We start from the raw sequence: 13,494 nt of genomic DNA on the forward strand, positions 1-13,494 counted from the left end.
TTTCTTTTACCTAAAAAAAAAGAGTAGAAAATTATCATCAGAGAAACTCTATTTTGTGTTTGTTTTTGCTTTTCCCTTGGCTTTTGCAAAGCTGATTAAAACAGCTTAGCATCAGAGACACCCTGTTAGGAACTCGAAATTGCAATCATCAACAGAAAATATCACTAATTCAACATAAATGAATGCACCGAATTTTTAGAAACAGCTATCTGATTAACTATCATGCCTACACTATATTGACAATGCAGATAAAATTTTAACTGATAATCTGAGGTCAGGGGGTGTCCCTTGCAGATTGCATGGCAAATACCAGAAAAGGAAAAATTTCCCAGGTACCTTCTGCTCGGGAGAAAATATGTCAGCAGCATAATACATCCCGCCCGCAGTTAGGCCTCTGACTTGACCAACGCTGTTGAATATAACACTGCAATCATTTTCATTATACATGTAGAGTTTCCCATTCGGAGTGCAAGTTTTTGCATGATCTAGGAGGGCTTTCCACTTCTTCTCTGTCATGCCAAGAATCTGCAATGAACAAACACGTCATTACTCTTCTTGGTCTAGGGAGTTCGATCCAAATTGAGAACCATCTGCAAAATCTCACATCTCTCAGTTTCTCAGGGTCCATGGAGAGTCGTCGTAAAAACTCTTCCACCTTACATATTCCTGTATCAACCAGCCTCTTGTGAAATGATCCACCCTTCGCGATAATTTCCAATCTCCAGACGTCATCGTCAGATGCCGGTGGATAGTGTTTCTCGTATGCTGTAAAGTGAGTAGAGGATGAAATTGCAGTAATGCCAAGATCAATAGGCCAAAACAAAACTTGTTTTGCAACTAAAAAATCTCTAAAAGCTATTAGGTGAAGTTTTGAGACAAATTAGCTAAGGAAGCCCTTATTCTAGCTTTACTCAGTTTAGTGAGATTTTCCCATCTTTGGCAATCTCCTTCAACCAACAGACTTCATCATCCGATAGAGGCGGATGATGTTTTTTATCCTGCAAAATGAAGAGAACAAAGTCAGTAAGGTCTCAGTCGCTATTAGATTAATGAGTCGCAGCAAACATCGATAGGCGTGCAAACCTCTTCTCTAAGACCTTGATAGCTCGTAATAGAGTATGGGCTGGACACTCTTTACGCGGTACAATAATGACAATTATTTCCTTTACTACAAGACTAACCTACCAATGTACAACATATTTAACCATTGGGGGCGTGGCCACTCTTTCAACGTGGAAGAGAGAGGTGAGGGTTCGAATCTCTTGAGTTGACAATTATTTCCTTTAACTACAAGACTAACCTACCAATATACAATATATCTAACCACTGGGTTTGCCCAGTGGCCACCCTTTTAATGTGAAAAGATGGGGAGTTTGAATCTTCACTTTCTTAAAGGAGGTTGGGGTAAGGATGATATAGTTTCAGGTATCGCTTTACAAAAAGAGAGGACAAAAATTTGAGATTGAGAATTAGAGTAGGAATATAATAAGACTTGATATAATATATATACACAACATATCTAAGCCACCCGAAGAGAGAGGTGGGGGTTTGAATCTCCAGAGTTGGGGTAGGGATGATTCAGTTTCGGGTGTAAATTTTTACTTGAATAGTGGTGGGATGTGTCTGGTGGCTGACGACCTGCGATAGGCGGCGGCTGGTAGCTAACGACCTTGGCAGAGTCGCAATAGCGGGGGAGGACGAGGCCGTCCTTCTCGAGGGCATATGACCCACCGTCACCCCCCTACACCTTCTTCACGAGCTTCAGGGAGAGGTCGAGATCCATGGCGGCCGGCAGCTGGCGGGAAGAGGAGCAAAGCAAGCGATGCTACGGAGCGCGACGGAGGAGAAAGAGGGAAAAAGGGAAGCGAAAGGAGAGCGAAAGTGAAGCGAGCTGAGTCAGCAAGGGGGAGGAGGGTGTGAATTTATGGAGGGGAACGGAGTCGAGCAGAGCGGGTGGGAGGTTGCCGTTCCGTTACCTGAATCGTAGCGGATGACGACGGTGACGAAGATATGACGTCAGAGAGAGAGACGGCAACTTTTGCCCGAGGGAGGGAGGGTGAGTCTCGGCATGCCAAGGACCCACCCAACTGCGTCCCTTCTTTAAAACTGATTCGATCTGTCTTATTTAGATGTGTAACCCTGTTTTATTCTTATCCTTTTCTTTCTCTCTTTTTTAATTTTTAATTTCTTGTTCTTTTTCCTTTTAAAATTTCAAGTTTATTTGTGATGCAGTGCCTGTTATTAAGATTGTAATAAATAAAAAAATACTACTTTGGTCTTTTTTATTAGACATATTGAAAGGAGTTATTATAGGGACTTTTCCATATCAGTTTAACAAGTTTTATGATTTCACCATAAAAATGCAATACTGCAAAACTTATTATACATACCTTGTGTCCTACGTTCCCTAACGGGAAAGGGATCTGTTTTTGCTTCTTCAAATTCCTCGCCTTCAATTTGACATATTGAATGGAGTTATTATAAGGATTTTTCTATATTAATATAACAAGTTTTATGATTTCACCATAAAAATGCGATACTAAAATTTATGATACATTACCTTGTGTCCTACGTTCCCTAACAGGAAAGGCATCTGTTTTTGCTTCTCGGATTCGTGTACTCTTACCATCACGCGATGCCACTTTGAGCCCTATCCTGAAACTTTTGCTTCGATTCCAGCTGGAATTGTCAGTAATCATCAAGTCTCCCAGCTCCCCAACACCAGCCTTGAGCTTCACTTGGAGCTTTCCTTTCAAAAGCGGCCCCTTTCCTTCTCGTTCTTTAACCACGTAGCTATCAAAATCTTCTGGAGCCCAATTTTCCTCATCGTCTTTGTTGAAGTCACCTTCAAGCACGACGACGTCCAACTTGATGGAGGCTTCTGGCCCTGACGTAACGACATCCCCTGTATCCGCATCGATCAATGCAACGGAAATGCGAGCACCACCCTCTCCTTCTAGTTTCTTTTCAGTAAATAGAGGAAGTGAGAGTTTGTTTCGAAGTTGAAGCCGTAAGTTTCTCGCATCATTCTTCACCGTAGATTTAACATTAGCCCTGCATTCTCTCGAGAGAACAACCATTAGAAATAGGAACGGGTACAGAAGCGGGAAATTGGAAAAGTAGCTACAAAGAGAGACAAACTACCAACAAGGTATGTGCATTCGTACCTTGCAAGGTGGGGAGGGTGAATGTTTGCAAGCCCCATTGCTTCCGCCTGGCAAATAAGGCCAACAGCAGAATTGCCAAAGTTGGAGACCTTTCAAAAGAAAGTGAATTGCCAAAGTGTAAATTCAATGAACTTTGTTTATCTTACCGGTTTTTTAACAGCATTCTCTGTTGAGCATGCCTGTTGTACATCATCTTTGAGAGCATCCCCAATGCAACTACACCTTGAACAATGGCTGTCTTGTGGACTTATTTGTAACAAATAGACAAATATCCATATGTAACATTTTAGTTACTACTTCATACGAATGTCAGACTTGATTACAGTATAAAAAGATGGATATTAGTCTACCAAACTCATCAAATGCATTCCTTTAATGTAACGCAACATAGAAAAGTCAACACAAATCTGGAATACATTTTTATCCAGTACATTGATAACAGAAGCAAGTAAAGTTTAATTAGCAGCCATCTCTAAATGCAACGTCCTTTCAGTGATTGAAAAAATAATGTATGTGCAGGTATTATTACACTTTGCTGAACAGAATCATTGACCGATGGCTTATGATACTCCATGATATTTCTACCTGTCAAGACAATACACATGGAAATTCTCCTAGAAGAATCAGTTGATGCAGATGAGCTATAGCTAACAAACCAAATAATATTTATTCACCTTCGACGGTATTCGGCCAAGTCAGATTTAGCACGCTCCAGCTCTTCCCTGACCTGTTCAGCAAGGAGTAATGTCAAAGAATTACATTGCAATCTGCCACGTCTTCATCTCATACAAGTTTGACATAACAGGTATTTTCATTGTTCTCCTTCGACATGCAAGTTGTCTTCTTTTTTTGGTAAGGCCGACATGCAAGTTGTCATTGACCACATTTTCCAAGATTCAAGGAAAAAATTATGTCCAAGCCACTTCATTGAAAAATCTGGATCTTTTTGTGATCCATACTGTCCGAAACAACATGAAGAGCCTAAATCATGTTCTTAGTGGAATTGCTTCACAGGAAAAGCCTAGAACAGTCAGCGGGTCATTTTTACCACTCAAACGATAATTTTCTACTCATCTCGCAGCAATTTCTCATGTGGATTTCTATCCGGAAACTGACTGGAAGGTCAGAAATGCATCCAACCGCTCCTAATTGAAGAGATCAGCAGTTGAAGCACAATAAAGACTGTATTTTGTATGTCCAAGTTGGCTACTTCACTCATCTTACCACTCTCCGGACATCGTCCTCTGTCAACCAGCTCCTCGGCATGAGATTCCCCTCGGACCAGTGCCATGTTTGACTGCGTGAAGATCAGGTCAGCACAAAAGTACAATCAAGATGGTACAATTTGGCAAACAGGACAGCAAAGTAACCCAGTAACAATAACAGCTCACTGGCTATGTAAAAGTTTCCAAGAAAGTTTAATTCGAATCAGGAGGAAATAAAGCGATTGGCCCAGGCCGAAATCGCAAAACAGAGTCGAGATGGCAACATTGGAGGTCTTTATGCTTCGTATCTAATCCACAGCACAATCCCACGAACAAAAAACAGAACGAAAGCGATTTAGAATTGTCACGAGGCAAAAGTTAATCAATGTTATGCTTCCTTTGCCATATATCCTCGTTCGGGAAAATTACCAAAAAAATCCTAAAACTTATTGTGCCAATTCAGTTCTAAATTTATTTTTTTGACCAATTAAGTCTTGAATCTTTTACAATTGTGTCAAATCAATTTATCCGGTCAAAATTGGTCAGCCAAAGTGACCATCGACCGGGACCGGCGACCCTTTTTTTAATAATATTTTATTTTTAGAAATATTTTATTATTTTTTCTCCCTTTTCCTTCTTCCTCCTTCCTCCCTCCTTCTTCCTTTGACTTCGACAACCGGGCAAGCCCTCGCTAGATCCGACGAGGAGGGCCTTGCCAGATGCGACAGCAAGCCCCCCTCGCCAAATCCGGCGGGGCTCGCCTCACCAGACCTAGCAACGGTGAGGCCACCCTTGCCGGATCTAGTGAGGGCTTGCTTAGCCACCTAAGTCTGGCGACCAGCCAGCCCTCCCCTTTGGCCGGTCGCCAAAGCCAAAGGAAGAAGGAGGGAGGAGGGGGAGGGGAAAAAAGGTTAAAATTAATAAAATAATTCAAAAATATATTATTAAAAAAATCCCTCAAATAAAGCTAGAACAAACACGATCATAAAATAATCGATCAAGCATCGAAATGTTGAGAGGGAAGAGTGAACTTACTTCTTTCGAGCGTTGCGTGGCCTCTTGAGTAGACTTGCTTGATCTGAAGAAGTGGAAGGCAAAGCTCTCTTTTGCGTCGACATGATTTTCTTTGCTTTTGTGGAGCTCATCAAGAACTTGGAAGGATTTGGCTGCTGAACAAACAGGAACGAATGTAGCACAGAAATGAAGGAGATGATGAACAGTTTATGTAAGAACTCAAGCCCAAATTCAAAGTAATGAGTTTGTAATCATCGGGGTGTGTTTTATAATGTCGTGTCCGGAGTAGGCACATCTTTTCTGAGATAAAGTGCGGTACATTTCCGGGAAAGGATGCCGGTTTTAGAATTACCCTTTTTTTCCTTAGATTCCAGCAATTTGCCCCCTCAACCTTATGAAGCTGCCCGTGCAATTTCTTTTTGACCCGATCTTTGATCCAATCGGTCATATGCTCCAATATCTTGAGCAAGTTAAAAAAAAAAATCAATTAAAGGATAAATATACTGAAAATTTAAAACTTTTCAGGATAGTATAACTGAGTTTTAAAACTTTAAAAAATAATTCGATCAAGTCTTAAAATTTGTCAAGATAGTATAATGGAGTCTTAAAACTTTAAAAAATAATTTCATCAAGTCTTAAAATTTGTCAAATTTATGCAATCAAGTTCTTTCATTAACTCCCTTCAACTTAATAAATGGAAAATGCTAACAAGTTTTAGGATTTTATTAGATTTTTTGAAAATTTTAGAATTTAATTGCACTTTTGTGACAAATTTTATCACTTCCAATACATTATCCCTTTGATTGATTACTGCTAATTACACATGACTACTACGTATAAATTGTAACAACAATCGAATGTGTGTTAAAGTTATCTATTGAGAAAATATGTACGCATTCGAGGAATGATGGAGGCAAATTAATATGGCTCTCCTTCCGATTGATGATGCCAAAACGATTTATTGATGAACATTGGGTTCGATTGCCGGCTTGAGAATTTTTCCTTTTTTCTTGTCTTTAACTTTGCTAGATTGTCCCCTTAACCTTATGAGCTATGAAGCTGTATGTACTTCTTTTTCTTTCTTATTTTTTCTGCTTTTGCCTATTAAATAACTGGGCTATTTTTGCGAACAACATACCAAGGGAAATCTTCTCAACCTAATCTTTAATCAATGGGTCACATGCTCAATTATCGATTATCATCTAGGTGTAGCTTTTGTGCAAGCACCCTAAAATTCCAGTTAATCGCACAGCTTCTAAACGGTGCGAGCGGGCCTGGAAAAATGCCTTCAGTTGACTATTTACGGATACCACACCATATATAATTCTTTTCTTGGCTCGTTCGCATTCCATTTGATGAAGAAATTGATGCTTCATTTGTTTTACGGTTTTTCCTAAAAATAATCGCCATAACTTTGGTCTTCTTTTTTTTCTACTTCTAACGTTTCACTATAAGTAAGCCGTATTGGAAAAAAATTAGAAATGTAATTGCCATATGAGGTCTCATTTTCGTTCGGAGGAATTTCGTCCATAATCTTTCAAGTTACTCCAATAGTGGAGGACATTTGGTCAATATATGAGAAATGGTGGTTGAGTATCATAGGAAGGTTCTGGGAAATGTTACCTGCATGCATGCTTCATTGTAGTTGGAGGATTTATGTCGGCCATTATGTTTAAAAGCTCAAAACCGCGTGGAAATAAGCTTCCTCCCAAAATAAGATTTATGTCGGTTAAATTTTTCTTTTTTTCTTCTCTCTAACTTTACTAATTTGCCCCTTTAACCTTATGAGTTATGAAGCTGCGTGTACTTTTTTCTTTTTTCTTTTTTCTACATTTGCCTATTAAATAATTGAGCTATTTTTCCCTTAAATGTTCACGGTAAATCTTCAATGGTCACATGCTTGAATATCGATTATCATCTAGGTGCCGAGTGACATAATATTTCGAATAATCGCTTCTAATCCAGCATAGCTATAACTCATAAAGTATAATCATGAAAGAATGTGTTCTTTGGTTACTTATTAAGAAAATGTATGTACTACAAATTGGTTCAAGGAATGTTAGAGGCTAATTAGTATGCCTCTTCATAAAATTGATGATGTCAAAACGATTTATTGTTTCTTGATTTCGTCATAAGGTTGTTGTTTTCCCAAGGTTTAGAATGCCACATGTATTGTATGCGGTTAAAATCATATTGATTATGAGAACTCGCTAGTTTTCTTACCTGAGCTTTTGCACAAGGTTTCTTTGCAAAGAGATGAGTGATTCTTGATGTATCATTTTCATAGGAACTCTCAATCTTAGACAATATTTCAACTACTTGAACAAAAATCTTTAATGCAAGCTATAATTTTTATTGTTACTATCATAATTTTTCCTTTGACTCCATGACCAAGTGAAATTAATTTCTCATGCAAATTAAAAGCAAATACTGAAAAAATGACATTTGGCTGCCTGATACATGACTTTATTCATTATAATCCCCAAGTGTTGATCTCATCATCATTTCATAAATTATTATGATTAAACTTTATTAAAATGATCCATCATCAATAATGTCACTTTCAAACGGTACAAGTGGTGATGGAAAATTGCCTTCGGTGCACCCTATGTTGATTCTCTCATTGGCTCATTCACATTCCATTTGACGAAGAAAGTAGTAATTCATGTGATCGCTGCTCTCTCTCTCTCTCTTCCCCCCACTCTTCTTTCTTTTTGTACTTCTATTAAAGTCTTTTTCATCAAGTTTAAGTAAAATCATGTCCAATTTGACGTTTCATTTTGTCTCTGAACTTTGGTCATGTTTATTTTTTCTTTACTTCCAACGTTTCACTATAAGTCAGTTTCGGAGGAATTCCATCTATAATCTTTCATGTCACTCTAATAATGGAGGACACTTGGTCAATATATGGGAAGTGGTGGTTGTGGATCAAGGAAGTTTGTCTGAAATGTCACTTGCGTGGACGCTTCATTGTTGTTTGAGGACTTATGTTGACCAAGCTGAAAAGCGCGTGGATCTTGTTTAAAAATAAGCTACCTCCCAAAACTTTTCATACTAGTAATGATTAAAATTGCAGTGCGCGTGCATTGCTTGGAAATGGTCCGAATTTTTTTTTTATTTTGCAGACCTCGATCGAGGAGCCGTGATCCCGTGACCCCAATAGTGGAACGACGAGGAGGATGTCCGTGGCCCCATAATGGCCCCAATAATGAAGGAGCCGTGGACCTCGATCGGGGAGCCGTGGCCCCAATAATGGATCGACAAGGAGGATGTTGCAGAACCCGATCAAGGAGCTGTGGCCCCGATGGCGGGACGAAGCATTCACAATTAGTAAATTGAATGGGTTCTCCAGAGGGTTTGCCATTGGAGGGGAGAGAGAGAGAGAATGAGAAGGAGAGAGAGAGAAGTTATTACTGGCATTACTCCTACAATAAATAAGAATGCGAACTGAAATTACTCCTCGGATAAATTTGGCTATGAACTGCGATGATGTTGTCTAGAAGACTGACTTGAAGTTAATAGTGGGGGACATTTGGTCAGGATATGAGAAGTGGTTGCTGCGGATCATTCTTTTGATACCAGTAATGATCACGCGTGCATTTCACGTGAATGGAAGTTGTAAAAGAAATTTTTTATCACATGAGGAAGTTGACTACGCTCTAATTTTTAGGCGTCGTGAATCCATAATATGTTGAAGCAACCAATCTATCTTGCATGTTCACATCACCTAGCTTAAAACCCACCCTCTCAATTGTCTCACATAATATAATTTGTCCAAATTAGTAATGCTACACTTCGAGTTGTTGCTTAAATCTCCACCGTTCATTTAAAAGAATCAGTTCTGTTCGACGATTTTGTTGATTGTCTGACATCATGTTACGTGGCCATTGATCAAGGAATATTTATTAAGCAATGGTGTATTCTCATTAATAAGAAAAGGAAAAAAAAAGTCAAACGAAAAAGAAAATGCTATGACCAACCATGGATGAGAAGCTAAATGGGGTGCCATGCTTTTAGTTGAATGGATTTACAGATGAAAGATGGACCAACATATTGGCACACATCATATTATTTAGATTAATATCACAAAAAACTTTAAATTAATACACATGATAAATTTACTTCAAACTAACTTTCTTAACCACCAAAATCCCAAACCAATACAATTGTGACAAATTTACCATCCTTAGTTTCCATTAAATTTATCATTAAATTGTTAAATTGGATAACATGTGGAATGTATCAGTTAATGATTTTACTATTTGTTTGTCACAAGTGTTTGTATTAATCTAATTTAAGAGAAACTAATTAAAGGTAAATTTATTACAAGTATATATGTTTGGGGTTTTTGGTGATAAAAAAAATTATTTTTAAATAAATTTATCACAAATATATCAATTTGGAGGTTTTTTGTGGTTAAAAACTAATTTGGAGTAAATTTGTTTTATATATCAATTTGAGATTTTTCGTGACGTTGACTCTATCGTTTATTGGAACTTGGTTGCCTAGACATTTCTTTTTCATTTTTATAAATTTGCTGCCTTTAATGTCATATTTGTTATACACTGTTAAAAGTATTTGCATTATGAAAACTCTAGTTTTCTTACCCTTGCTTTGCACAAGGTTTCTTTGTAAAGGAATGATTAAGTGATTCTTAATGTATCATTTTCATAAGAAATCTCAACCTTAGATAATCTTACAATTATTGCAACAGATAATTGTGGATTATTGTTCACAAAAATGGTTCCTATAAAATCCACAGTACCAAATATTATAGGAATTCACCGATATAAAGAACAAAGAGATCAGCAATTAATCAATTAAATTTAAGTCAATTAAAGCAAATACTGAAAGCATTAAAGCATTGCAAAATCTCTCTCTCTCTCTCTCTCTCTCCCCCCTTTTTCTGCCTCTCTCCCTCCACGATTCTTTCCCTTTTCTTTTTGTCCTTCTATTAAAGTACTTTTCATCAAGTTTTAAGTAAAAGTGATCAGGTGGCCAACCTGGTCATGGGGATAAAAGGGATTAGGCGATTGATAATTTGATAATTGAATCAAGCATATGTTAAATATTTGCTGCCACTTATAATTGCGGGATTTGTCGCAGTCTAGTTTTGATATATTAATTCCCAATTTAAAGTTTCATTTTATCTCTAAACTCGGATCATTTTTTTTCTACTTCGTTTTGGTAATCATTAGAAATATAATTGCCATATGAGTTCTCCTTTTCATTCGGAGGAATTCCATCCATTAACCTTTCATATTGCTCCAATGGTGGAGGACATCTGATCAACATATGAGAGGTAATCGTTGCGGACCACAGGAATTCCTAAGTCAGCCAACTTGGACGTACAAAAGACAGTCTTTGGTGTATTTCATTAGAGAAAGACAGAGGGAATACTGAAATTTCTCCTCGAACGAATTTGGATGTGAACTGCGACGATGTTGTCCTAGTTGATTTGCTTGAGTTGAATAGTTTATGTGAAGTTGTGGTGGTAACGGTGGATCATAGGAAGGTTCCGGGAAATGTCACGTGCGTGCTTCATCACTTCACTGTAGTCGGAGGATTTAGGTTGACCACTAGGGCCTAAGAGGCTCAAACGTGGGTGAGTATTTCGGTAAATACGCCACCTTGCAAGATTAGCAACTTATCTTGTCTTCTTTTGATAATAGTAATGATTACACTGGACGTTGGCGTAGGAAAAATTTTATCGCCCGCATAAGTTGATTACAATCAAGACTAGAATAGTATTTGATAAGGCGGCAATAACGTGGGGGACGATGCGGACCCGCGGAAGGTTTGTCATATCTGAGAGAAATTGGGGGAGAGAGGAATTACTGAAATTACTCCTACAATAAATAAGAATATGAATTGAAATTATTGTAAGGCCATCCTGATAAATTACGACGCTGACAGAAATTGTAGTAGAGAAAGAGTTGAGAATAATAAATACAGAGAAATTATATTCTATTCGCTGGTTAACGAATAATACATATGCCTATTTATAGCATTTTCATAACAAGTATCTAAAATTATAAATCATGATCAATCAATGAGAATATATAGAATAATATATAAATCACATAATATCCTAAATATAATTCCAACAGAAAGAACGAGACAACAAAAGTTTAATAAACGAGCTTGAACTGAAAGTAATGAGCCTGTAATAATTGGAGCGTGTTCTATTTTGCATCGACGGCCCATACCCGAGAAAAGTGACTTCATCTTCATGTACATCTCGTGTAAAATTTATCCCCTCCACTTTGCTCCGTTGCATGTGTCTATAGAAAAATAGATTCTTTTGCTTTCATCTGACATTAAAAAGCTCAGTCTCCCAGAAGAACACCCACTTGTTCTTTTGTTTCACCCAAAAATGGATTTTTACCCAAATATGAAGGCATTGTTCCCATTTTCGTCCGGAGGAATACCTTATATAATCTTTCATGCTACTATAATAACCTTTCCTTTTTCTTTTGTTACTTCTAGAAGAGAAAATTACGGGAAGTTTCCCTTTCCAAAAATCATAAGTTTGTTGCTATACTCTCCACCCACGTAACCAAATAAAACCAAAGTTAAAGCTAAATAAAATCTGAAGTTGAGGCTATTACGGTCATTATTTCTTTAATTTTTTTTTTTTTTAAGTCCTCGTTTCTTTTTTTTTCTTGGTTTGACTTTTTGAGGTTCGATATTTGTCCATTTGATTAATTTCTTGTGCAGATTAAAGCAAATACTGGAACTTTGCAAGATGACGTTGATCTCATCAACATTTTCATAAATTATCCTGATTAAACTTATGCAAATGATCAATCTTCAATAACGTATCTTTCAAATTGTTTTGAGCGGTCATGGGAAAATGACTTCAGTTGACCTTTCTACACGCCATTCATGTAACCGTCGGGAGGTTTGACATTAGAGAGCACGGGGTAGAGAGACAGAGCAATTGCAGAAATTACTCATACATTAAATATGTGAACTGAAGTTACTCCTCGAATGAAATTTAGGTGTGAACTGCGATGATGTTGTCCAGGAGATTTCACGTGAATGGAAGTCATAAGAAAATTTTCATCGTGTAAGTCGACTACGCTCTAATTTTAAGCGTTATCTAAGCAACCTATCATCTCATATGTCCACAGCAACTTATCTAAAACCCACTTCTCGACTTGGTCTCACCTGATCAAATTTGTCCAAATTAGGAATCCGTGCATTGCTGCTTAAATCTCCAAGCATTCATTTCAAAGAATTAGTTCTTCCATTCTACGATTTGTGCGACCATTGACTATTGAATGTGTGTTATGCGGTCATATTTTCTCGTTTGTAAGAAAAGAAAATCAAGATTAAATGCTCTAACCGACCATGGAAGACAAGCCAAATGGGACATCAAGCTTTAAATATTTACTGGACATTCTTATGTTTACAAAAGCGAGGTAGTTTAAGCTTATTTACCGTCAGCCGCGGTCTCACCGCTCATCGGAGCTCAAGCTCAATGTTGGTTTTTTGCATGCTACAGGCCTGTGTTGGGCCTTGTCACCTTCTGTAACATTGGCCCATTCATGCTTCTTGTTTATCTTTGATGTTTCTCTCACATACACCATCTAATATTTTATTAAGTTTTTTCATGAATATTTTGAATTTTTTTTGGCATTATTGATTAATCAATTAAACTATTATTGCTTAATACATTGTTACCAAATTTGGGATTAAATTTAAACCAAAACGTGCTAGAAATCTCGCTCCTCAGAAGCCAAATTTCCGGCTCCTACCCCAGCTGTACAATCTGATAAATTTAAATTTGCTTATCGGCGAAACATCGTAACATCATAAATCTAAGTCTACAATGTTTTTATTCTTCACGACTCTACACGGTTAAGCCCTTCACAAATTTTCCTCTACCCTAATGACTTTAAGAGTCTCCCTCGAAACCCGTATCAAGGGTTTGAACGTTGGCACTTGATAACGACCGAGGAGGGAATGTTCGCTACATAATAGTTCTACAGTAATTATTTGTCCATAATCTATATCATGCAAGAACTTAATATTTGTATTACAGAAGTTGATTTCTTTGTTAGCAAGAGGAAGATTCCAAATTCAGCTCAATAAAATCCTGT

General features: G+C 37.6%; 1 protein-coding gene across 1 annotated transcript; it reads right to left on the reverse strand.

Moving 5' to 3' along the window:
- Positions 1-625: 625 nt before the first annotated feature.
- LOC120295378 (calmodulin-binding protein 60 C-like) lies at positions 626-8,750 on the reverse strand. The gene is made up of 9 exons (XM_039316453.1): positions 8,514-8,750; positions 5,408-5,604; positions 4,392-4,464; positions 3,842-3,894; positions 3,314-3,413; positions 3,168-3,214; positions 2,561-3,054; positions 2,391-2,450; positions 626-998 (listed from the first exon to the last, which is right to left on the reverse strand). Exons 1-9 carry the CDS (start codon positions 8,748-8,750, stop codon positions 994-996), a joined length of 1,266 nt encoding a protein of 421 aa, XP_039172387.1. The 3' UTR covers positions 626-993.
- Positions 8,751-13,494: the final 4,744 nt, after the last annotated feature.

This window comes from Eucalyptus grandis, chromosome 1 (genome assembly GCF_016545825.1).
Source record: "Eucalyptus grandis isolate ANBG69807.140 chromosome 1, ASM1654582v1, whole genome shotgun sequence".
Taxonomy (NCBI): Eukaryota; Viridiplantae; Streptophyta; class Magnoliopsida; order Myrtales; family Myrtaceae; genus Eucalyptus; species Eucalyptus grandis.